This window comes from Salmo trutta, chromosome 38, assembly GCF_901001165.1.
Source record: "Salmo trutta chromosome 38, fSalTru1.1, whole genome shotgun sequence".
Lineage (NCBI taxonomy): Eukaryota > Metazoa > Chordata > Actinopteri > Salmoniformes > Salmonidae > Salmo > Salmo trutta.
Genome location: NC_042994.1, coordinates 21,835,018 through 21,860,709, shown reverse-complemented (window position 1 = coordinate 21,860,709; position 25,692 = coordinate 21,835,018). Strand labels below are relative to the sequence as shown.

General features: G+C 41.9%; 3 protein-coding genes and 1 long non-coding RNA gene across 6 annotated transcripts; 1 reads left to right on the top strand and 3 right to left on the bottom strand.

Annotated features, from left to right (window-relative positions):
* Window positions 1-2,953: 2,953 nt before the first annotated feature.
* LOC115178778 (GTPase IMAP family member 7-like) lies at window positions 2,954-4,632 on the bottom strand. The gene is made up of 2 exons (XM_029740091.1): window positions 4,059-4,632; window positions 2,954-3,961 (listed from the first exon to the last, which is right to left on the bottom strand). The coding sequence occupies exons 1-2, from the start codon at window positions 4,138-4,140 to the stop codon at window positions 3,180-3,182; spliced, it is 864 nt and encodes a 287-aa protein (XP_029595951.1). The 5' UTR covers window positions 4,141-4,632; the 3' UTR covers window positions 2,954-3,179.
* A 593-nt stretch (window positions 4,633-5,225) lies between these two features.
* Window positions 5,226-6,537, top strand: LOC115178781 (uncharacterized). The gene is made up of 2 exons (XR_003872697.1): window positions 5,226-5,947; window positions 5,985-6,537. It is a non-coding gene; the product is annotated as an uncharacterized LOC115178781 (long non-coding RNA).
* Window positions 6,538-6,811: 274 nt separating this feature from the next.
* Window positions 6,812-10,759, bottom strand: LOC115178777 (GTPase IMAP family member 7). 3 transcript variants are annotated; one of them, XM_029740089.1, is made up of 4 exons: window positions 10,656-10,740; window positions 10,277-10,391; window positions 9,541-9,630; window positions 6,812-9,338 (listed from the first exon to the last, which is right to left on the bottom strand). In XM_029740089.1, exons 3-4 carry the CDS (start codon window positions 9,620-9,622, stop codon window positions 8,464-8,466), a joined length of 957 nt encoding a protein of 318 aa, XP_029595949.1. In that variant the 5' UTR covers window positions 9,623-9,630; window positions 10,277-10,391; window positions 10,656-10,740; the 3' UTR covers window positions 6,812-8,463. The 3 variants fall into 3 exon arrangements, with proteins under 3 accessions (XP_029595949.1, XP_029595950.1, XP_029595948.1); XM_029740090.1 differs by having other exon boundaries at window positions 10,277-10,377; window positions 10,656-10,711; XM_029740088.1 differs by lacking the exon at window positions 10,277-10,391 and having other exon boundaries at window positions 10,656-10,759.
* A 9,742-nt stretch (window positions 10,760-20,501) lies between these two features.
* On the bottom strand, window positions 20,502-24,631 carry LOC115178780 (GTPase IMAP family member 7). The gene is made up of 4 exons (XM_029740094.1): window positions 24,551-24,631; window positions 22,319-22,405; window positions 20,704-21,675; window positions 20,502-20,651 (listed from the first exon to the last, which is right to left on the bottom strand). Exons 2-4 carry the CDS (start codon window positions 22,398-22,400, stop codon window positions 20,632-20,634), a joined length of 1,074 nt encoding a protein of 357 aa, XP_029595954.1. The 5' UTR covers window positions 22,401-22,405; window positions 24,551-24,631; the 3' UTR covers window positions 20,502-20,631.
* Window positions 24,632-25,692: the final 1,061 nt, after the last annotated feature.

Sequence of the window (25,692 nt, the reverse complement as noted above, 5' to 3'; positions counted from 1 at the left end):
ATCTATCCCCACTAAATACATACACTACCATTTAATATATACTATATATCCCCACTAAATACACACACTACCATTTTAATATATACTATATATCCCCACTAAATACACACACTACCATTTTAATATATACTATATATCCCCACTAAATACATACACTACCATTTAATATATACTATGTATCCCCACTAAATACATACACTGCCATTTAATATATACTATATATCCCCACTAAATACACACACTACCATTTAATATATACTATATATCCCCACTAAATACATACACTACCATTTTAATATATACTATGTATCCCCACTAAATACACACACTACCATTTTAATATATACTATGTATCCCCACTAAATACATACACTACCATTTACTATGTATCCCCACTAAATACACACACTACCATTTAATACATACTATATATCCCCACTAAATACATACACTACCATTTACTATGTATCCCCACTAAATACATACACTACCATTTAATACATACTGTCATGACGTTGCCCTGTTGGCGGAGGTTTATGACCCCCCCCCATAAATACCTTTCCCCCTTTTTCTCTCCACTCTACAGAATGGACTCTTGGAAAGCCCTTTGGTAACATAGAGTATGGTAACATCAAAAGGTTGGGAACCTAACAATATTTCGGTAATCCAACCAGTTGAAAGTGTCCGTTGGTACTTAAAAAATGTGATGTCAGATCAGTTGTCGTCTGAGACATTATTACTGATGATAGGACAACATAAACTGTATCTTGGAAAGTCTACACATTCTAGTTATCAGATTCACATGGAATTGTTGTGCAATTTAAATGTTTAATTATGAAACTATTTGTGAAAAGATTAAATGTAATTTTAGCTTCTAAATTAAAGAATTGTTTTCATAAGTGAACTATGCTCACACAGTGGCCCCGCCCAAGTGAACAGGCATTGGTTGTGAACTATGAAGCATGCCCTTCTCTCCCTCATTACAAATGCCCGTTGACGAAAGTCAACCTCTTATAGTCCCGATGACGTGAGGACTGCTGTCCATACTTTAAAAAGGGCGAATTTCAACGTGGAGGTGACGATCGACACGCTGAAGGGATGAATTTCGACTATACCAGACAGAATATAGCATGAGCTTATGGTATAGCAACTTGGTATGAACTTTGAACTCTTATTCACTAAAGAAGTGATACATATTCTACCACCGAACGACAGGGTACTACATCGTATCCGTTCTACCACCAGATGAACGACAGGGTACTACATCGTATCCGTTCTACCACCGAACGACAGGGTACTACATCGTATCCGTTCTACCACCGAACGACAGGGTACTACATCGTATCCGTTCTACCACCGAACGACAGGGTACTACATCGTATCTGTTCTACCACCGAACGACAGGGTACTACATCGTATCCGTTCTACCACCGAACGACAGGGTACTACATCGTATCCGTTCTACCACCGAACGACAGGGTACTACATCGTATCCGTTCTACCACCGAACGACAGGGTACTACATCGTATCCGTTCTACCACCGAACGACAGGGTACTACATCGTATCCGTTCTACCACCGAACGACAGGGTACTACATCGTATCCGTTCTACCACCGAACGACAGGGTACTACATCGTATCCGTTCTACCACCGAACGACAGGGTACTACATCGTATCCGTTCTACCACCGAACGACAGGGTACTACATCGTATCCGTTCTACCACCGAACGACAGGGTACTACATCGTATCTGTTCTACCACCAGATGAACGACTACAACGTATCTGCCCAGAAATACTCTTCAAAGGACAAGGGAGATCTCTGCTGGGCAACCCAGCCTTCCATCTTCGACCAATCTATCGAAGCGCAGCTCAGAGTAAATATATTTCTTGAATTTTCCTTTTCCGAATGTGCGGTTATTTAGAATGCTTAAGATTCTGTACTTACGATAGCATAGCTTCATAAGGTCCGATAGAGACCCAATCCTTTTGTTTCTCAGTCTTCCCGCACTTTCATTGAAACCCAACCCCCTTTCTTTGTGTAACCAGCCGTCATATCGGTTCCGTCCACTAGGGACGTTTCCTTTTATGACATAATTAGTAATCAACGTATGATCCATCCTGTATATATGTAATTCTGTGTGACTATTTAGGTATTTTGTAAATAAATAATTAAACCAAATTTTGTATTGCAGATTCAACTTGTTAGCCAGGGTTCGTGAAGATAACCAAGAATTTTACGACTTTCAGATGAGACTGAATAAGGTGATGATTAATAATTGACTGCTATTGATATAAAAGATTACCAGGTCTTTAAGAGTTTATTAGGAAGACAACAGCTCTATAAACATTATTCTGTGGTACCCTGACTTCCTAGTTAATTACATTTACATGATTAGTTTAATCAGGTAATATTAATTACAGAGAATTGATTTTATAAAATAGCATGTCATATCATTTAATCCATAGTAAAGACACGACAATACTATATATCCACACTAAATACATGTACTAAGATAATGTAACGGCTGTCGTAGTAATGAAACCAAGGTGCAGCGGAGGATGTGTATTCATTTTGAATATTTAATAAAATGAACCACTATAAACAAAACACTAAACAGCAACGACAGCAAACAGTCCTGTCTGGTCAAAAATGAACGTAACAGAAAACACTAGACAGAAACAATCACCCACAAAAACCCAAAGGAAAAACAGGCTACTTATGTGTGACTCCCAATCAGCAACAACAAACTACAGCTGTGCCTGATTGGAAGCCACACGGCCAAAATCAACGAAACAAACCAACCTAGAAAAAAGAACATAGAACGCCCACCCAATGTAACACCCTGGCCTAACCAAAATAACGAACAAAAAACCCCTTTCTATGGCCAGGGCGTTACAGATAAACATGGTCAACACCTGGGCTGCTTTCAAAAACGGTCATGATTTGAGTTGAGGAACAATGTAACTATAGGTGATGAAAGGGTGATTGTGTACAGTGCAGCAAGAGTGTTTTGTTAACATTTTCCACGTTCACACCCTGCTAGGGCCATCCTGCCATGCGGCCAGCATATCTATAACATTGCAAATGGTTTTGAAAGAACTGTTATATCATTCAGTAAGTACCGTTGCCATATGTAGCGAAAAGTTAAGACCAACTGAACGCACACCCGGTGTTTTAAAAGCCTAGCATATGCATAGTGCATTCAAACCCTTGGCTGAAGCCTGCAGCTACACCTGCTGCCACCAATACTGGTGAAGCAGACAACATCCCTATTCCTGCTGCGGCTAGACCGCCATACGCTGCCAGTTTACAGTAAAACGTAATATCGCTGATCTTTCTCTGAGCCTCCTCATAGTCAGCACTGGTGTAGTGTTCTCCTCCATTGTCCTCCGCCACCATCTCCTCGATCTTCTCCAGCAGCTCTGTAACCTGAGTGTTGTCTTCTCTCTTGTCATTGATTAGGGAGTGATATCTGCCCCCACACATATTGATGAGTCTCCGTAGATCTTTGCTCTGAGCAAGAAACCCTTTGACTGTTTTTCCCTCCAGTTGATCTCCATGTGTGAACAGCAAGATGGTGTACATTGACGCATCTTCTCCAAAGTTCTCCTGGATCCACTTCACAGTGTTCTGCTCCTCCTCTGTGAACCTCACCCCCAGTCTGATCACCAGCAGGAAGGCTTGGGGTCCTGGGACTGACATGTAGATGGCCTTTTCTATCTCACTTTTCATCTCTTCTTTAGACATTGTTGTGTCATAGAGCCCCGGGGTGTCGATGACATCAGTCTTCCTCCCATCCACCACTCCACTCTGTTTCTCACTCTGTGCAGTCACAGACACTGGAGATTCCTTCACCTCAAACACCTTTTTACCCAGGATGGTGTTTCCTGTTGCACTCTTCCCTGCTCCAGTCTTCCCCACCAGAACTATCCTCAGGTCAGAAGGCTGCCCTGAAACTGGAAACAGACAAGAAGTGCTTGAGTTGATAGTTTTCAGTAGCCATTTATCAAGACACTATGTGTGTGTTCATGTACAATATGTGTGTGTGTGTACCTTGGCATTGACCAGTGAAGTCTTGCTGACAGAGTGTCAACAGGAACAGAATCTTCAGAGTCCCTCCTGTCCCTTGTTCCATCTCTACTACAGCAGCCAATCAAAAACATGGAAACAGACGATGACCTCATTACAAAATACAAAGTCCACATTTCTTCAGTGACTCATCCAAAGCGTTTGGCCAAGTTCCAACATTCACAGATGAGGAAAGACTAAATTATTTATTTTTTCAGCTATTTGACTTGTAAACAATGAAAACACAGTACATTCCCTAATATAGGGCGTACATAACGTACTCATATATGGCGTGTCAAATGACATTCTAAACATGGTTATTATTCTACCGTTGCCTGGCTGCTACATATTAAGACCAGATAGACCAGTTATAGGGAGTGTTCCCATTACCATCAAATATCACATCTACTGTGTAGACAGACAGGAAAAGTTCAAACAATAATTAAGTAGAATCAGTATAACTGAAACCAGTGAATAATGAGTAAATTGGGAGGTGTCGGGAACACAAAAGGTGCATTCCTCTGCTCAGACGTTGCTGATGCCAGATCTTACAACGCCAGGACAGGTATTTTACATGTCAGCTAACCACATCATGTGTTTTAGCAATCTGTCAGTCAACCATTGGTTGATGCATGCAACATCTAAGCAGTGTGACCTTAGTCAGTACTGTCAAAAACCTGCAGGTGTGTCCCTCACAGCAACAACCTGCTATAAGATGGCTGTTCACCCAAGATCAGCCTCCTTGAACGAGACACGGTATACTGCACTGGCTCTGCACTAAAACAAGGTACAGTATACTGCACTATGTCTGCACTAAACAAGGTACAGTATACTGCACTATCTCTGCACTAAACAAGGTACAGTATACTGCACTATCTCTGCACTAAACAAGGTACAGTATACTGCACTATGTCTGCACTAAACAAGGTACAGTATACTGCACTATGTCTGCACTAAACAAGGTACAGTATACTGCACTATCTCTGCACTAAACAAGCTAAATGTTTCAGGTAAAAGTTTAACCATTTTCCTCTTTCACTGTTAAACAATATGTATAAATACACACATATAGCAGAATGTGATTTTTAACAGCTACATTATTTTACTGTTTTGACATAATGATGATTATTTATGCATAAATGTTAACAGACCTGGTATCAATAATAACATCAGCTGTTACAGAGTTATAAACATCAGCTGTTACAGAGTTATAAACATCAGCTGTTAAAGAGTTATAAAACATCAGCTGTTACACAGATATTAAACAGTTTTAAAGCAATCACTATAGTAAAAAGATTATTAGTAATAAATTTCATCAAACAGTAGTTGTAAACTAATCAGATCATCAGACAGTGTCCACAGAAGGTTATCAATATAATACAAAAGTGAATAATCAGTCCTCGGTTCTTTAACTTGTACCTTCAGTAACTTGCTCTGGTGTCATTCACTATATCAACAGATATGAGAACAAACCATAACAAGTCTGGTGACTATAAACCCGCACCTTGAGAGTCACAAATAGAACGATGTATATCATGTGTATTACAGAAACTCTACATATGCTAAACATTGTGTTGATCACTATACACTAAATATGAGATTTGGGGAACTTACATTTCCCCATTGGGTTTGTGTTGTGGGAGGTACCTGTGGGGTTTGTACCAAAAGGCACCTAGTACACTTTATAGTGCACGAGGGCCCTGGTGAAGGGAATAGGGTGCCATTTGTGACACATCCCACATGTGCTGATGTGTTTCAGACAGTCCTTCCTATTTAGATACCTATCTCTCACCACAGGTGGATGAAATGTCTGCTTTGTTCTGAAGTCATCAACATGATGCACTGACTTCCCTCACAGTCCTTCTCATCACGAGGTGTGTTTTGATGGAATGACGTCCTTCTCATCACGAGGTGTGTTTTGGTGGAATGACGTCCTTCTCATCACGAGGCGTGTTTTGGTGGAATGACGTCCTTCTCATCACGAGGCGGGCCGGGTGCCTACAGGCTGACCCCGGTCATCAGTTGAACAGTGTTTCCTCCGACACGTTGGTGCGGCTGGCTTCCGGGTTAAGCGGGCGGGTGTTAAGAAGCGTGGTTTGGTGGGTCATGTTTCACGCATGACTCGACCTTCGCCTCCCCAGCCCATTGGGGAGTTGCAGTGATGAGACAAGATCGAAATTGTGGAGAAAAAAAGGGTAAAATACAATCTTCATTGAAATAATTCACCACCAGAGTTCTAATCTGCCCTAGAGGCACCAGGGAATCAAGATGCAAGGAGTTTTGTAGGTTATTACAACAATGGGGGCAATAAAACAAAAGGAGGATTTACCTAAATTGGTCGAGACCAGAGGGACCTCAAGAGTTAACTAATCTTACGAGCAGCTTTGGTAGCTCATTATGTCATACGTTAGCAACAAAGTTAGGTACGTTGGAAGCTTCTGTTGTAGAGCTTTGTAAACAAAAAGGGAGGAATGAAGTGATCTACGGGACTTTAATGTGGACCAGCCAACCTTTTGATACAGGATGTAGTGGTGAGTATTAAAACTGTCACCTGTGAAGAGCACTATGGTAGACGGCATCCACAGTTTTAAGAGTAGTAGCTGCTGCAATCTGTTAAATGGTGTTACCTTAGTCAAGAACTGTCAGGAAGAACTGTCAGTCTGCTTCCTGCTATTTAGGGAGAGGCAAGATATATTCCTAAAACCGAGGCCCACTTTGCATACAGATTAATAATCCAATTTAACAGATAAACCAATATTATTTATATTAATATTAAAGAGAACAGGTTCCAGTACCAGGAAACTAGACTTCACACCATCAGAAATCCCACATTGAGTCCTGTCTGACAGATCATTCTCAAACCACTTTCAAGAAGCCTGATCCAGGCCTATTTCAGTCAACCTTTGAATGAGTGTGATGGTCAACAGTGTCCAAGGTCTTGGAAATAATGTTTCTGATCAAAGCAATTGAACACATCTAAAACAAGCGTAGCAGCTGAAACTGTGCTCTGTCCAGGTCTAGAACCTGATTGGTTCACATTAAGAATACAGGGGGAAGTTAATAACGTTCTTAGCTGACAGTTGGCCAGGGATTCAACACTTTGGAAAGGCAAGATCATTTGCAAATTGGACGGTAGTTATCTAAGTCAGAAGGATCTCCTCCTTTATGTAGGGGGAGGACATGTCCTGCTTTACAGATCTTAAGGACAACACCAGAAACAACTGTAAAGTTATAATGTAATGGTTCTGCGATAAGTGGTGCAGAGAGTAAGAAGGGATTATGTGAATCAGCTATACATTTTTTACTTTCTTACACTTTAGCATAGCACTTAGTACATCATAGACATCAAATGGGGAAATGAAGATAAAGTCTGTGAGTCTGTTAGTGCATCGTTCTCTACCATGTCATGTGACTAGGGGACTCTCTAGTAGAATGATGTGCATTTTCAGAGATTATCCTTTCAAATAATTGGCCAGCTGAAGCTAAATGGTTATTAAAAGTACAACAAATTTAGTCTGGTATGGGAACAGAAGCTGTCAAAACCTGCTGGGACAACAAGGTAAAGGGGGATACTAGTCAGTTGTACAACTGAAACGTGTCTTCCGCAGTTAACCCAACCCACATTTAACCCAATCAGAGAAGTACAGAGGGCTGCCGTAATCAACAGCCACAACTTCAGCACCTGGGTCAGGAGCAGGTCAGATTTGTACCTTGTTAGCTCAGGGATTTGATCCAGTAACCATCCAGTTACTGGCCCAATGCTCTAACCACTTGGCTATCTGCCACCCCCAAGGGGAGGAGTTGTTTAAAATGTTTTACCACTTTCCAGAAGTTAGCGTGTATAGCATGTATATTATAGAGATCAGTCCTTTCAGGAGCCCAGATCATTTATTTATAAATCCCGTCATTGGATGGTTTGGTAGCTGGGTTTCCCAAGGGACTCCATAGGCCAACATAGCTGACCTAAATTGTAAATATAAACAAAAAAAGAGTTGCCTGGTAATGTGTATGTATCTTCCAAATCTTGGAATGTTCTCAAACCATTACTGTCCATGATATCAGCATGGGTACGGATTCCACATTTGGACCATTGGGGAGATGCAAATGGCCGCCCTCAAGATAACAAGGCATTAGTGTGAAATAATAGCCAACATCTGATCTGAGGCTTTTGACCATTCTTTGTTCTTAATCATTGTTGGGGAAAAACTGGATCCAGATAAGATGTTGTGTACTATATGTATTGAAAAGTATATGAATCCTATCAATTAAAATGTCAAATTTGGGCGCAATACATTTGCTTAATTTCTCAGAGATCAAATGATATTTATATTATATAACACAAGAATGAATCTTAATTTCAAAACAATCTGAGATGGTGGATGTGAAAATCTTATTTCTTCTGGTCTTCTGAGTTGAAATAGGTGTCCATGCATTGATAACCTTTAACAGCGGCTAATGCAGCTCCTGCTGCTAATGACAATGGAGAGCTGTACATGGCTCCCAACCCCAATGCAGCCGTACTGGCAAATGCTGACCACTTGCAGTCATTCAATTTCTCTTCTCTTCTTCTTCTTTCTTCCTCTTCCTGTCTCCTCTCTCTCTCTCTCTTCTCCTCTTCTTGTCTCTTCCTCTCCTCCTCCTCTTCGATCTTCATCTGGGCCTCCTGGTACATCTCATTGGTGTAGTGTTTTCCTCCATTCCTCGACACCATCTCCTCTATCTTCTCCAGCAGCTCTGGGACCTGAGTGTTGTGTTTTCTCTTGTCATTGATTAGGGAGTGATATCTGCCCCCACAGATATTGATGAGTTTCTGTAGATCTTTGCTATCAGCCAGAAACTCCTCCACTGATTTTCCCTTCAGTTGATCTTCATGTGTGAACAGCAAGATGGTGTACATTGAGGCTTCTTCTCCAAAGTTCTCCTGGATCCACTTCACAGTGTTCCTCTCTTCCTCTGTGAACCTCCCCAGTCTGATCACCAGCAGGAAGGCGTGGGGTCCTGGGACTGACTCATAGATGGCCTTTTCTATTTTACTTTTCGTCTCTTCTTGAGACAGTTTTGTGTCATAGAGCCCCGGGGTGTCGATGACATCAATCTTCCTCCCATCCACCACTCCACTCTGTTTCTCACTCTGAGCAGTCACAGACACTGGAGAAGCCTCCACTTTAAACACCTCTCTCCCCAGGATGGTGTTTCCGGTTGCACTCTTCCCTGATCCAGTTTTCCCCACCAGAACTATCCTCAGGTCAGAAGGCTGCCCTGAAACTGGAAACAGACAAGAAGTGCTTGAGTTGATCGTTTTCAGTAGCCATTTATCAAGACACTATGTGTGTGTTCATGCACAGTGTGTGTGTGTGTGTGTGTGTGTGTGTGTGTGTGTGTGTGTGTGTGTGTGTGTGTGTGTGTGTGTGTGTGTGTGTGTGTGTGTGTGTGTATATATGTGTGTGTGTGTATTGTGTGTGTGTACCTTGGCATTGACCAGTGAAGTCTTGCTGACAGAGTGTCAACAGGAACAGAATCTTCAGAGTCCCTCCTGTCCCTTGTTCCATCTCTACTACTGCAGCCAATCAAAAACATGGAAACAGATGATGACCTCATTACAAAATACAAAGTCCACATTTCTTCAGTGACTCATCCAAAGGGTTTGGCCAAGTTCCAACATTCACAGATGAGGAAAGACTAAATTATTTATTTTTTCAGCTATTTGACTTCTTAACAATAAAAACTAGAAAACTAGAAACTATACTGTATGATATGCTGTACAACTGTTGTAAAACACAGTACATTCCCTAATATAGGGCGTACATAACGTACTCATATATGGCGTGTCAAATGACATTCTAAACATGGTTATTATTCTACCGTTGCCTGGCTGCTACATATTAAGACCAGATAGACCAGTTAGAGGGAGTGTTCCCATTAACATCAAACATCACATCTACTGTGTAGACAGACAGGAAAAGTTCAAACAATAATTAAGTAGAATCAGTATAACTGAAACCAGTGAATAATGAGTAAATTGGGAGGTGTCAGAACACAAAAGGTGCGTTCCTCTGCTCAGACGTTGCTGACGCCAGATCTTACAACGCCAGGACAGGTATTTTACATGTCAGCTAACCACATCATGTGTTTTAGCAGTCTGTCAGTCAACCATTGGTTGATTCATGCAACGTCTAAGCAGTGTGACCTTAGTCAGTACTGACAAAAACCTGCAGGTGTGTCCCTCACAGCAACAACCTGCTATAAGATGGCTGTTCACCCAAGATCAGCCTCCTTGAACGAGACACGGTATACTGCACTGGCTCTGCAGTAAACAAGCTAAATGTTTCAGGTAAAAGTTTAACCATGTTTCCCCTTTCACTGTTAAACAATATGTATAAATACACACATATAGCAGAATGTGATCGTTAACAGCTTCATGATTTTACTGTTTTGACATAATGATGATTATTTATGCATAAATGTTAACAGACCTGGTATCAATAAAATGTCTACATATTATTGTGCTACAGTTATTCAAAAACTGTAGAGTAGATTGTTGTACAACATTTAATTTGTAAGGTAGTTAAGTTGAATACTCACTTTTAGTGTGGTTTCACAGATCTGTTAATTGTTGTCCCCTGTTGTCACAGATAGCTGAAGCAGTGGGCCTGCTGGTTTTGCATAGCCACATGCCCCGGGTGGGTGGAGATTTACCTCAACGACCAATGGAATGGTCTATAACTCATGCAAAACTAAAGCGCCCAATGTGCTGCCCCTTACATTCTGTTAAGTTTCATTTTCCCAGCAACTAGTCATTTCTAGCCAATGAGAGAGTGCTGCTAGGCAAATATTATTCTACTCAGGACTGAATTTTGATTGGATGTTGCTTTTTAACTTTAACCTAGGCTACTTGCCAGAATCAGAAAATAGGCCACATCTTTGGGTAAGACGAAATGTGTTGGACACATGGGACACAAAAAAAGGTTAAAAATGTAATAACATATAAAACTACATTATGTAACTTTATACTTGCCTAGCCTGGTCCCAGATCTGTTTGTTCTCTTTAAAGTATTGTAACAAAACTGTCTTGATACATATATTTAGACCGGTTGTGACATATCTTACATTATTTTAAGGCTGGTTATGACACCTACATAAGAGTCAAAACACACAGAACCTACCACTGTAGTTATTTTAAGGCTGGTTATGACACCTACATAAGAGTCAAAACCCACAGAACCTACCACTGTAGTTATCTTATGGCTGGTTATGACACCTACATAAGAGTCAAAACCCACAGAACCTACCACTGCAGTTATTTTATGGCTGGTTATGACACCTACATAAAGAGTCAAAACCCACAGAACCTACCACACAAGGCAAAACATTCCATTACAACATAGCCTATATCATTTTCTGAAATTGACCTTTGACCATTAAATGATCATTGTAATTGCGCACACATTGATGTCATACATGCACCTACCCCAATGCTCTGTTGCTGATGACTGGGATGAATGCAGAATTTTGTCATGAGAGAAAGTCATGTTTTTTTTTCCATCATACCTTAAAATAAACTTGTAGAAAATACACTTTATGAGAAGATAAAGAAGCATTATGACCATCCTAATCATATAAGTCAGATAGGCCTATCATGCCCTTATGTCAGTCATCAGTCAAAAATAGGGTGTCTTGTCCTGCTCCTGAAATATGCTCCTCCATTCATCCAACTTTTTGCCTTGTAGGTTCTGTGGGTTTTGACTCTGAAAAGTGCAAATCAATCCCAGAACAACAGCAAAGGACCTTGTGAAGATGCTGGAGGAAACAGGTACAAAGGTATCTATATCCACAGTAAAACGAGTCCTATATCGACATAACCTGAAAGGCCGCTCAGCAAGGAAGAAGCCACATAAAAAAGCCTGACTACGGTTTGCAACTGCACATGGGGACAAAGATCGTATTTTTTGGAGAAATATCCTCTGGTCTGATGAAACAAAAATATAACTGTTTGGCCAAAATGACCATCGTTATGTTTGGAGGATAAAGGGGGAGGCTTGCAAGCCAAACAACACCATCCCAACCGTGAAGCATGGGGGTGGCAGCATCATGTTGTGGGTGTGCTTTGCTGCAGGAGGGTCTGGTACACTTCACAAAATAGATGGCAACATGAGGATGGAAAATTGTGGATATATTGGCCTACTACTCGGGCCCAGGAACTAGAATATGGATATTATTAGTAGATTTGGATAGAAAACACTCTGAAGTTTCCAAAATTGTTTGAATGATGTCTGTGAGTATAACAGAACGCAGGCAAAAACCTGAGAAAAGTCTAACCAGGGAGTGAGAATTCTGGTGCTTGTAGTCCTTTCAAGTCATTGCCTATCGAACACACAGTGACTTAGGGTTCATTTTTGCACTTCCTAAGGCTTCCACTAGATGTCAACAGTCTTTAGAAAGTTGTTTGAGGTGTCTATGATGAACAGAGATGTTCATCAAGTTGTTGACTCAGGAGGGTACTGGCGTTCATTGGCGCGCGTTCACATGAGAGTTAGCTGTGTTCCAAAACGTTTTTCAAGACAATGGAATATTATTGAAGTTATAACTGATAAAAGCCCTAAAGATTGATGCTATACAACGTTTGACATGTTTGAACGAACGTAAATAGAAGTTTCTTTGACTTTTCGTCGTGACATTTTGGCCGCGCTTCCTACGTTTTTGGAGTAGCATACTGAACGCGCTAACAACAAGGAGCTATTTGGACATAAATTACGGACTTTATCGAACAAAACAACATTTATTGTGGACCTGGGATTCCTGGAAGTGCCTTCTGATGAAGCTCATCAAAGGTAAGTGAATATTTCTAATGCTATTTATGATTTTAGATGACTCCAAAATGGCGGGTATCTGTATTGCTTGACGTCTTTTTCTGAGCGCAGTACTCAGATTATTGCAAAGTGTGCTTTCCCCGTGAAGCTTTTTTGAAATCTGTCACAGCGTTAGCATAAAGGAGATGTTCATCTATAATTATTTGATTAACAGTTTAATATTTTATCAACATTTATGATGAGTAATTTTGTAAATTGAATCCTACAGACGAAGAACCATATATGTGACAATTTTTCCATTTTAAGATAATCAGTTATTTTTATATTATTAATTGTGTGTACCACATTAGGTGTTTTATGGTTGACAAATAATTCACCATACTCATATCTTCCAACAACAATTGATATTTTTTTGTTATTTCAAAAATACTTTTTTTATTGCCGTTTTAATTTTTAGAATGTGGAAGAACAGTATATATCCAGTGATGATTTCAGTTTGTGGAAGAACATTATATGTGACATTTTGCATGACACTTGTAAGATGTCCTTTTTTAACACCTAGCAAAAGCGCTCATGTGTTTCAGCCAGGGCTTTGAATTACGTCATTCAGCTTTTCCCCGGGCTCTGAGGGCCCATGGAAGCCGTAGGAAGTGTCACGTAACAGCAGAGATCCTTTGTAATGGATAGAGAGAATCAAGAAGGGGAAGAAATGGTAAGACAGGGTACTTCCTGAACAGAATCTTCTCATGTTTTGGCCTGCCAAATGAGTTCTGTTATACTCACAGACACCATTCAAACAGTTTTAGAAACTTTGGAGTGTTTTCTATCCAAAGCTAATAATTATATGCATATTCTAGTTTCTGGGCAGGAGTAATAATCAGATTAAATCGGGTACGTTTTTTATCCAGCCGTGAAATACTGCCCCCTATCCATAACAGGTTAATCCTCAGGTTGTCTAATATCTAAATAAACGATAATATTTCAGACTGAGTTTACTATGTTCAATAGCAAAGGAAAAGAACGAAGAGCGCGCCCACGTTCACCCGCGCAAAAAGACTACTTTTGCCCTGGTGCTCAACTTGGAAAGACTACAAATACTTATTCATTTTACAAAAAAACAAGCCTAAAACCTTGTATAAAGACTGTTGACATCTACTGGAAGCCATAGGAACTGCAATCTGGGAGGTGGAAATTAGATCTTTCAATAGCATTGCATTGGAAGTCATTCAGAGCTCCGAAAAAAAAAATCTGAATCGATTTTCCTCTGGTTTTTGCCTGCTATATCAGTTATGTTATACTCACAGACATTATTTTAACAGTTTTAGAAACTTCAGAGTGATTTCTATCCAATTCGACCAATTATATGCATATCCTAGCTTCTGGACCTGAGTAACAGGCAGTTTACTTTGGGCACCTCAGACAGGTGGAAATTCAGGAAACTAGCCTTACTCGCAGAGAAGTTATCAGCAGTCTTGGAGCTTGTAATCAGCAGTGATGGGGCCTGTTATCAGTAGTGATGGGGACTGTTATCAGTAGTGATGGAGCCTGTTATCAATAGTGATGGAGCCTTTTATCAGTAGTGATGGGGGCCAGTAGTGACAGGTGCTGTTACCAGTAGTGATGGGGGCTGTTATCAGTAGCGATGGAGAATGATATCAGTAGTGATAGATCTTGTTATGAGTAGTGATGGGGGCTGTTTTCAGTAGTGATGGGGATGTTATGAATAATAGTGGAGCTTTTTATCAGTAGTGAAAGACAAATTCAACTCCATCTTTCATCGAATCATGGCTTATTCATCACAAAACCATTTGATGTTGCCAATTATTTTCATGATTACTTCATTGGCAAAGATGGCAAACGTGGCAGGAAATACCACCAATGAACAGTGAGCCATCGTATTCCTGCAAAAAAAAATAGTGAAAGAAAAGCATTTTCTGGTTCTAACAGCAGACCTTGCTCCCAGCTCTGAGCAAACTGTTGGAAAAAAACGTGTTTGACCAAATACAATGCTATTTCTGTGTAAACAAATTCACAACAGGCTTTCAGCATGCTTATAGAGAAGGGCACTCAACATGTACTGCACTGACACAAATGACTGATGATTGGTTGAAAGAAATGAATTATAACATGACTGTGGGAGCTGTAGTATTAGATTTAAGTTCAGCCTTTGATATTATCAGTGTAGTAAAGTACTTAAGTAAAAATATTTTTATATATCAATCAGGGCTGGTTGGACCCCTGGGGGTACTTGGCCTTTCCAAAGAGGGTACTTGAGAAGACTCATGAGACAATAGGCTTACTGGTAAAATCGCATGAGGGGGTACTTCAGGATTAATCCGGGCAGAGCAAAATGTACTTGGTGGTACAGTAAACGAAAAAGGTAAAGAAACACTGGCCTTCTTATTTAGTGTTGTGTTCAAGGTCACCACTAGAGGGACCCATAAGACCAGAGAGTGTTGTGTTCAAGGTCACCACTAGAGGGACCCATCAGACCAGAGAGTGTTGTGTTCAAGGTCACCACTAGAGGGACCCATCAGACCAGAGAGTGTTGTGTTCAACGTCACCACTAGAGGGACCCATCAGACCAGAGAGTGTTGTGTTCAAGGTCACCACTAGAGGGACCCATCAGACCAGAGAGTGTTGTGTTCAAGGTCACCACTAGAGGGACCCATCAGACCAGAGAGTGTTGTGTTCAACGTCACCACTAGAGGGACCCATCAGACCAGAGAGTGTTGTGTTCAAGGTCACCACTAGAGGGACCCATCAGACCAGAGAGTTGTGTTCAAGGTCACCACTAGAGGGACCCATCAGACCAGAGAGTGTTGTGTTCAAGGTCACCACTAGAGGGACCCATAAGACCAGAGAGTGTTGTGTTCAAGGTCACCACTAGAGGGACCCATCAGACCAGAGAGTGTTGTGTTCAAGGTCACCACTAGAGGGACCCATCAGACCAGAGAGTGTTGTGTTCAACGTCACCACTAGAGGGACCCATCAGACCAGAGAGTGTTGTGTTCAAGGTCACCACTAGAGGGACCCATCAGACCAGAGAGTGTTGTGTTCAAGGTCACCACTAGAGGGACCCATCTGACCAAATCAGGACAAAGATCCAAAGGACAATGATGAGATCAGTTGTTATAAAGCATTTATTATAAACTCCTCACAATAGCTTGCATATATTTTCATAAATGGTTTTCCTTCAGAAATAATTTTGTGTAAAAACAAAAGACAGTCTGACCTAAACAAGTGACAGAGAAGTTTACACTACTATTTGTAGATATTTTCAAAAAATGTTGATTCTTCATCCGAATATGAATCTTTAGATGCTTTCCCCTCCCTTTTACAAGTCATTGGCCGTGGTTAAAATCAGTTAAATGCATCCTGCTTCCTAACCTAATTATATCGCTACTGATGTTGTCGGCAACTCAATTGGTGACACAAGCTCTGCTGTTCCAGCGATTAAAAAACAAGTTCCTACCTTTGCTACGGCTTTCCCTAACTTTGCAATCTTTCTCCAACTGTCTGTCTGTTCTTGGCCTCTCAGAGCTTCCTGATACATCTCACTGGTGTAGTACTGTCCTCCATTCTCCTCCACCATCTCCTCTATCATCTCACTGGTGTAGTACTGTCCTCCATCCCCTCCACCATCTCCTCTATCATCTCACTGGTGTAGTACTGTCCTCCATTCTCCTCCACCATCTCCTCTATCATCTCACTGGTGTAGTACTGTCCTCCATTCTCCTCCACCATCTCCTCTATCATCTCACTGGTGTAGTACTGTCCTCCATCCCCCTCCACCATCTCCTCTATCATCTCACTGGTGCAGTACTGTCCTCCATTCCCCTCCACCATCTCCTCTATCATCTCACTGGTGTAGTACTGTCCTCCATCCCCCTCCACCATCTCCTCTATCATCTCACTGGTGTAGTACTGTCCTCCATTCACCTCCACCATCTCCTCTATCATCTCACTGGTGTAGTACTGTCCTCCATTCCTCTCCTCTATCATCTCACTGGTGTAGTACTGTCCTCCATCCCCCTCCACCATCTCCTCTATCATCTCACTGGTGTAGTACTGTCCTCCATTCTCCTCCACCATCTCCTCTATCATCTCACTGGTGTAGTACTGTCCTCCATTCTCCTCCACCATCTCCTCTATCATCTCACTGGTGTAGTACTGTCCTCCAGTCCCCTCCACCATCTCCTCTATCAACTCAGCAGCTCTGTGACCTGAGAGCAATCTTTTGTCTTGTTGTTGTGAGAGTGATTTCTAAATCCATAGATGTTTATAAGATCCTGAAGCTCATCGCTTTCTCCCACAAACTTCGACTGATTACAATTTAACTGATCTTCACCAGTGAATAATATAATAGTATATTTTGAAGGCTGCCCTGAATCTGTAAACCAAACATGAAAAGTAAAAATTACAATGCAAGCCATTGGTTTTGCTTCACATTGTCTTTTGTAATTGTGAGAAATTAAGAGAAATTCTAGACTCCAGACTTCTTCTCCAAAGTTCTCCTGGATCCACTTCACAGTGTTCCTCTCCTCATCTGTGAACCTTGTCAGTCTGATCACCAGCAGCAACATGTCCTGGCTTGTCTATACATCTATCTTACTCCTCACTGCCTTTTCAGCGAGCGTTATGTCAAAGAGACCAGGGCCCGGTTTCCCAAAAAGCTATGTTCATTGTTAGAACCTTTCATAGGAGCATTGTTAAAGCTCTGAGCTGTGGTGACTGCAACTGTGCTGTCAGATTGTACATTCATAAATTCAGTGTTTCTAGTTCAGAGCGCACACCGGACTCTCTGGGCGATGAGTAGGGTTGATCCGAACATTCTGACTTCACAACTGCAGTCAAGCACCCAAGCTAACTGGCTAACATTGGCTAGCTACTTCCAGACACATAATGAGAGAACACCCCACTCTGACCATTTTACTCACCCTAGCAGAGCTGGTTAGGTTGTTTTCATGTTATCCAGAGCGTTGGTGACTGTAACTGTGCTGCTGGCAACAATTTAATTACGCTTATTTGCCGACGTTTACTGACAACGGCCATATTCAATTGGTGTTGAGCGTTCGTAAATTCATAAGTTATTTTGCTCTCTCTGGCACACTGAGACGAGAGTGCTCTGAAATCGGAGTAGATTGTCAGACTGAATTTACGAACGCACCCGAAATGTTTACTTGCATAGTGGAGTCTTTTGTTAAGATAAAAAAGCGTTGAGCCTAGAGTGCCAGCTATCACACAGTACAATACTGCTAGAGTTGACATCTCCATTAAGAATTTAAAATGTTATTGTATTTATAAAGCTTTTATGTAGCTTTTGATTGTTTCCTCGTGTCATATTTTATTTTTATTTGTAGGTAAATAATGAACCATAATCCCAACTCATGATGTTACTACCCTGCATGAATCTGCAGGTAGCTAACCAACCAAGTTCAATGTTAGCAAGCTAACATTAGGCTATAGCTAGCCAAGCAAATAGCTCTGAGATATGAATAAGAAGATCATACACGTAACGTTATCTAGCGAGCCAGCCAGCTAACATTAGCTAGCTAGCTAGGTAAACAATGAACCATAATCACAACTCATGATGTTACTACCTTACAAGAATCTGAAGGTAGCTAACCAACCAGGTTCAATGTTAGCTAGCTAACATTATGCTATAGATAGCCAAGTAAATGGCTCTTTCTGTCAAAATTAGAAACGTGTAATATCTGAAAATGTAGCCAGCTAGACTATTTTACACGTATACATCATTCATGGTTGGACGCGTCTCCTGTCGGATGCCATGGTTGCCCTTAGTTTGAACTTTTAATCCGGCGACAGGTGTTTTCCCCATCTCCTTAGCTATCATACGGCAGGGTAGCCCAGTGGTTAGAGCGTTGGACTAGTAACCGAAAGGTTGCAAGTTTGAATCCCCGAGCTGACAAGGTACAAATCTGTTGTTCTTCCACTGAACAAGGCAGTTAACCCACTGTTCCTAGGCCGTCATTGAAAATAAGAATGTGTTATTTACTGACTTGCCTAGTTAAATAAAGGTAAAATAAAAATAAACATTTTTGGAAAAAATACTCGAATTCCACTGATTTCAAAACTCAGTCCTCCAGAAAGTGGAGAGCAACACTAATGCAGTTTTAATACACAATACATTTGTTTTTTAAATGTGTTAGACAGCATTACTGAGACATACTGACCAGCTCAAATAGACAGAAGCATGCTAAATGGCAGACCAATCCAAACTTATCTCTCGGAATGTCCAGCCCACTCATTATCTCAGCCAATCATGGCTAGCGGGAAGGCTGCCAACTTTTTCTTTGGCTAAACCAACTAGGCTCGTAATTTAACAATTGTATTCGTACTTACAGATGGCTAGCTACTGTAGTTGCCTTGGTAACCAAACAAACAGACTCGCTAGTTTATCTACCCAAAACATCAGTCATAGCTTTCTATTATGAAAATTGAATTCAACAATGCCAAACGTAGAACATGTAAGAATGAACTATAGCTATTGAGTTCTACCTTACAAATATACAGTGTGTTATATACAGTTCTAACTTATATATCAGGAAATAATGGATGCTCTAGAATGCCCTTCAAGTCAATCAGAAATGAGTATTCAACGATGTCATGGTATGAACCGGATTAAACACATACAAAAATGCAATTATATAATATAGAAGTTATTTTATTGTAATTGCTGAAGTAATAATTGTTCTACTTAGTGCTGAGCCAGGGAGGGTAAAGGGAGAACATAGACCAGGGAGGGATGATAGAGGGAGTACACAGACCAGGGAGGGAGGGTAGAGGGAGTACACAGACCAGGGAGGGAGTACACAGACCAGGGAGGGAGGACACAGACCAGGGAGGGAGGATAGAGGGAGGACACAGACCAGGGAGGGAGAACACAGACCAGGGAGGGAGGATAGAGGGAGTACACAGACCGGGGAGGGAGGATAGAGGGAGTACACAGACCAGGGAGGGAGGATAGAGGGAGTACACAGACCAGGGAGGGAGGGTAGAGGGAGTACACAGACTAGGGAGGGAGGATAGAGGGAGTACACAGACCAGGGAGGGAGGTTAGAGGGAGTACACAGACCAGGGAGGGAGGATAGAGGGAGTACACAGACCGGGGAGGGAGGATAGAGGGAGTACACAGACCAGGGAGGGAGGATAGAGGGAGTACACAGACCAGGGAGGGAGTACACAGACCAGGGAGGGAGGACACAGACCAGGGAGGGCGGATAGAGGGAGGACACAGACCAGGGAGGGAGAACACAGACCAGGGAGGGAGGATAGAGGGAGTACACAGACCGGGGAGGGAGGATAGAGGGAGTACACAGACCAGGGAGGGAGGATAGAGGGAGTACACAGACCAGGGAGGGAGGGTAGAGGGAGTACACAGACTAGGGAGGGAGGATAGAGGGAGTACACAGACCAGGGAGGGAGGTTAGAGGGAGTACACAGACCAGGGAGGGAGGATAGAGGGAGTACACAGACCGGGGAGGGAGGATAGAGGGAGTACACAGACCAGGGAGGGAGGATAGAGGGAGTACACAGACCAGGGAGGGAGGATAGAGGGAGTACACAGACCAGGGAGGGAGGATAGAGGGAGTACACATTTCTCTGAACAGCCTCCTATGTTATTATCCCTGATGCTCTGAATAATAAACATGTTATATAACTGATCATGTTAGAAAGTGATGAACACTCCCTGTTGGTTGTCATTGTACAGTATTAATCTACTGCTACTACTTGACATTAAGATGAGGAAGAGAGTGGTACTTCACACTGCCTCCTCTTCCTCATCTTTACTTACTGAGAATCTTGTAAATGTTCTATTACATCTTCAGCTACCTTTTTTGCAAGTACAGCAGCTCCAACTGGAATTGCTGCTGGTCCTGCTACCACCGCTGTGGCAACAGTTGCTAACAATCCAACAACTTTTCCCCATAGGTCCTTTGACTTCTTCTTCCTCATCTCCTCTTGTCTCTCCTCTTCTTTCTTCCTTTCCTCCTCTCTCGCCTCGTCTACCTGTTTCCTGATCTCCTCCTGTTTCTTCCTTTCCTCCTCTCTCGCCTCGTCTACCTGTTTCCTGATCTCCTCTTCCTGTTTCTCCCTCTTCTCCTGTTCTCTCTTCTCCTCTTCCTGTTTCTTTCTCTCCTCCTCCTCTTTGATCTTCCTCTGGACCTCCTGGTACATCTCATTGGTGTAGTGTTGTCCTCCATTCCTCGTCACCATCTCATCTATCTTCTTCAGCAGCTCTGTGACCTGAGTGTTGTCATTCTTCTTTTTATTATTGAAGACATGATTTCTGCCCTTAAAGACCTTGACGAGTTTCATAAGCTCCTCACTCTCACTTAGAAAGTCCACAATTGATTTGTCCTTCAGCTGGTCTCCACCGGTGAACAGAATGATGGTGTACTTTGATGCTTCTTCTCCAAAGTTCTCCTGGATCCACTTCACAGTGCTCCTCTCCTCCTCTGTGAACCTCCCCAGTCTGATCACAAGCAGGAAGGCGTGGGGTCCTGGGACTGACATGTAGATGGCCTTTTCTATTTCACTTTTCATCTCTTCTTTAGACATTGTTGTGTCATAGAGCCCCGGGGTGTCGATGACATCAGTCTTCCTGCCCTCCACCACTCCACTCTGTTTCTCACAGTGAGCAGTGACAGACTCAGGGGAGAAGGAATCTCTAAACACCTTTCTCCCCAGGATGGTGTTTCCTGTTGCACTCTTCCCTGATCCAGTCTTCCCTACCAGAACAATCCTTAGTTCAGAGGGCTGCCCTGAATCTGTGAAAACAGAGAATATAAACATTTCTGCCATTGTTGTTCAGAACCCACCGCTCGCAAGTTGTCAAGTTCACCACCCCCCACCCCGTCCGCTGGTTGCGCCTGTTTCCCAGTCTGCCCTGTAAGGAGACGCCCAGCTTGAAAGACCTTAACATCTGTCTAACAATTTATAACACTTGATTTAGCCTACGTCATCATCCATATTCAGTATGATTGGCTGATAGGAGCAGCAGATAGAGGAAGAAAATACTTCAGTCTGATTTACTGATAGGAGCAAAGAGAGAGAGAGAGAGAGAGAGAGAGAGAAAGAAAAGACTTCAGTCTGATTGTCTTTCTTCTGTATGCTCCAATCAGACAAAGGTAAATTACAATCAGTAAAATAAATAAACTAACTAGCAGATGAACATCAATCATCAACATCAATGATCAGCTGATAGCCCGCCTTCTTTACCCCATGTCAATCATGTCTTTAGGAGGCACTGAACTGAGTGTGTTGTTGCAGAAATAAATATGCCTATGATTAAAAATGTACACTACAGAGGCATTTAAAAAAAAAAAATTGAGCACCTGCCCCTGAAAGGTCTGTGCATGGCCCTGGTGTGTGTACGTGCATGCATGTGTGTACGCGGGTGTGTGTGTATACCTTGGCATTGACCAGTGAAGTCTTGCAGACAGAGTGTCAACAGGAACAGAATCTTCCGAGTCCCTCCTCGTCCTCGTTCCATCGCTGCTACAGTCGGCCAATCAAAAACAATCAGAAACAGACGATGACCTCATTACAAAAACTAAGTCCAAATAAACTAAATTCGAATTTCTTCTCAGCTATTTCACTTTAAAACAATATGAACTATAATAAAGAGTAATGCTATGTGGTATAACTGTCGTAAAACAAAGTACATTCCCTAACAACATAACCAGCATCAGGTAAACATAATGTACTCATATAGGGGGTGTCAAATTACGTTCTAAACGTGTATCATTCTACAGTTGACATTCTGCTATGTGTTAGGACCAGATAGACCAGTTCCTGTGCACCTGGGATGGCAACTCCAGTTCTCTGGGGCCTGATTGGTGTCACACTTTTCCCCCAGCCCTACATCTAAAACACCTGATTCAACTAATTACATTCTAACCTGAAGACCATCATTAGTTGATTATTGGAGTCAGGTGTGTTAGCTGGGGCTAAAGTATGATCGTGTTTCCCTGCACAGGAGTTTCATTGCATCAACCTATGGTTGCATGCCACATCATCAACTGTGCTGTCGGGCACCAGATTGCTATAGCATATGATGTGGATATCTGATATCTGTGGAGGCTGGTGGGAGAATATATAGGAGGAGGGGCTCATTGTACCGGCTGGAATGGAATCATTGGAACGGTTTCAAACACGTTGTTTACATGTGTTTGATGTATAGGAACCATTAAATGTATTCTATTCCAGCCATTACAATAAGCCATCCCTCCTACAGCCTCTGGCTGGTATGTAAAATACCTATCCAGCCATTGTAATATCTGTCATGCATCATCAATGTAGTCAGGCAGGAATGCACTCAAAGTCACCAAACAGGCCCCAGATGAATGGAGATGCCCATCCCTGCTGTACACTGTGGCATAATGACCTGTCCCTCAGTACCAAGAAACCTGCAGGTGTCCCTCAGTACCAAGAAACCTGCAGGTGTCCCTCAGTACCAAGAAACCTGCAGGTGTCCCTCAGTACCAAGAAACCTGCAGGTGTCCCTCAGTACCAAGAAACCTGCACGTGTCCCTCAGTACCAAGAAACCTGCACGTGTCCCTCAGTACCAAGAAACCTGCAGGTGTCCCTCAGTACCAAGAAACCTGCAGGTGTCCCTCAGTACCAAGAAACCTGCAGGTGTCCCTCAGTACCAAGAAACCTGCAGGTGTCCCTCAGTACCAAGAAACCTGCATATCAGTCCCTCAGAGCAACAACTTGCTATAAGGTGTGTTGACTCAAGGTTTGCCCACTTCAATAAGATATTTTTACATTTTAGTCATTTAGCAGACGCTCTTACCCAGAGCAACTTACAGTAGTGAATGCATACATTTCATGCATTTTTTTCTTTTTTTTTCAGCCGTACTGGCCCCCCGTGGGAATCAAACCCACAACCCTGGCATTGCAAACACCATGCTCTACCAACTGAGCCACAGTGAAGACAGCAGGGTCACCCAACTCACGGCCCACAGGCTGAATTTGGCCCGCAGGTGGTTTAATTTGGCCCACCAATTTTTACTGTAACAACACGAGGAAATCAGCTCCAATACGTTTTTATTTAAGAAATCTGTTCCCAAGTATTCCCACGCATAATAGAGAGACGTGATCGTACACAAATTAAAGTCAAACATATCTGTTTGGGCTTCTTGTGGTCAATTTGCAGTCTACAAATGATTTGTAATTATGTTCCGGCCCCCTGACCATCCCCTACAGAAAAAAACAATCGGACCATGGCTGAATCTAGCTGATGATCCCTGCAGTATAGGCTACTTAACCCGATAACTCTCTTAGGTAAATATCATAGACCTGGACCTGTGCTACACTATCTTGTCCTAGACTCTCTGGTTTCTATTTAATGAAACAAGATAAATGTTTCAGGTAAAAGTGAAAAACGTAATTCTCCTTTCATTGTTATACAATATTAAACCACAGGTATAAATACAAATAGATTAATGTGATTGACTTTCCAAGAAACTTGTTTATGTGATTGAATTGTCTTGACATGTCTAGTGATGTCATTGTTTATGTCTGCATCAATGTCAACAAACCTGGTATAAATAAAATGTTTACTCAATATTGTGCTACAGTTATTACAATACATTGTTGTACATTTAATTAGTAAGGTAGTTAAGTTGAATACTCACTTTTAGTGTAGTAGCACGTATCTGTTAATTGTCCCCTGTTGTGACTGAGAGGTGAGGCTATGTGCTGCACCTTATAGTCAGAGTTAAGTTTTGTTTCACCTGTAACTAGTCATTTCTAGCCAATGAGAGAAATAATTCACCTCAGGACAGGCAGAGGCTGAATTCTGATTGGGTGTCACTATTATCAACCTCCTCTGACAACTCAACCCTGGATAAGCCACATCTCTGGGTAAAATGAAATGTGTTGGACACAGACATCTTTTTCTGGGAAAAAGGTAAAAAATAAAATAGCTAATAAAACATTTTCAAATATAACTTTGTAGTTGCCTAGCCTGATCTCAGATCTGTTTGTTCTCTTTCCATCTCCACTGATCACTACATACTGTAGTTGTCTAGCCTGGTCCCAGATCTGTTTGTTCTCTTTCCATCTCCACTGATCACTACATACTGTAGTTGCCTAGCCTGATCTCAGATCTGTTTGTTCTCTTTCCATCTCCACTGATCACTACATACTGTAGTTGTCTAGCCTGGTCCCAGATCTGTTTGTTCTCTTTCCATCTCCACTGATCACTACATACTGTAGTTGTCTAGCCTGGTCCCAGATCTGTTTGTTCTCTTTCCAACTCCACTGATCACTACATACTGTAGTTGTCTAGCCTGGTCCCAGATCTGTTTGTTCTCTTTCCATCTCCACTGATCACTACATACTGTAGTTGTCTAGCCTGGTCCCAGATCTGTTTGTTCTCTTTCCAACTCCACTGATCACTACATACTGTAGTTGTCTAGCCTGGTCCCAGATCTGTTTGTTCTCTTTTCAACTCCACTGATCACTATCAAGCCATATGATAGCCCAAACAGACTGGCACTCAGGTTAATAGTTGCCTATGTCTTCTAATGTAATTGTTTTAGTCATATTATACTGCTCAGTGGTGAGCCTCCACCTCTGTCCCTGCAGTAAGACAGGATTATCGAACAGGCACGCAGGGCTCAATGTTTTTGGGGGTTGGTATTTGAACACGACCTAAGCAATGGAACAATTTGTAGAATTTCAAGAAATTTGCTTTTAAACCACAACAATTTTTACTCAGCCTCATGGCAAAATGTTAAGAATAGCATTGCAATAGCTGCAAATGTTTCTCTCT

Coding starts and splice junctions, on each gene's coding strand:
- LOC115178778 (XM_029740091.1), bottom strand. CDS start 4,140: ATGGAACAAGGGACAGGAGGGACTCTGAAGATTCTGTTCCTGTTGACA. Junction 3,962..4,058: donor CTTCACTGGTCAATGCCAAG/GTACACACACAC, acceptor GTCTGTTTCCAG/TTTCAGGGCAGCCTTCTGAC.
- LOC115178777 (XM_029740088.1), bottom strand. CDS start 9,622: ATGGAACAAGGGACAGGAGGGACTCTGAAGATTCTGTTCCTGTTGACA. Junction 9,339..9,540: donor CTTCACTGGTCAATGCCAAG/GTACACACACAC, acceptor GTCTGTTTCCAG/TTTCAGGGCAGCCTTCTGAC.
- LOC115178780 (XM_029740094.1), bottom strand. CDS start 22,400: ATGGAACGAGGACGAGGAGGGACTCGGAAGATTCTGTTCCTGTTGACA. Junction 21,676..22,318: donor CTTCACTGGTCAATGCCAAG/GTATACACACAC, acceptor CTGTTTTCACAG/ATTCAGGGCAGCCCTCTGAA. Junction 20,652..20,703: donor AATAGAACATTTACAAGATT/CTCAGTAAGTAA, acceptor ACCACTCTCTTC/CTCATCTTAATGTCAAGTAG.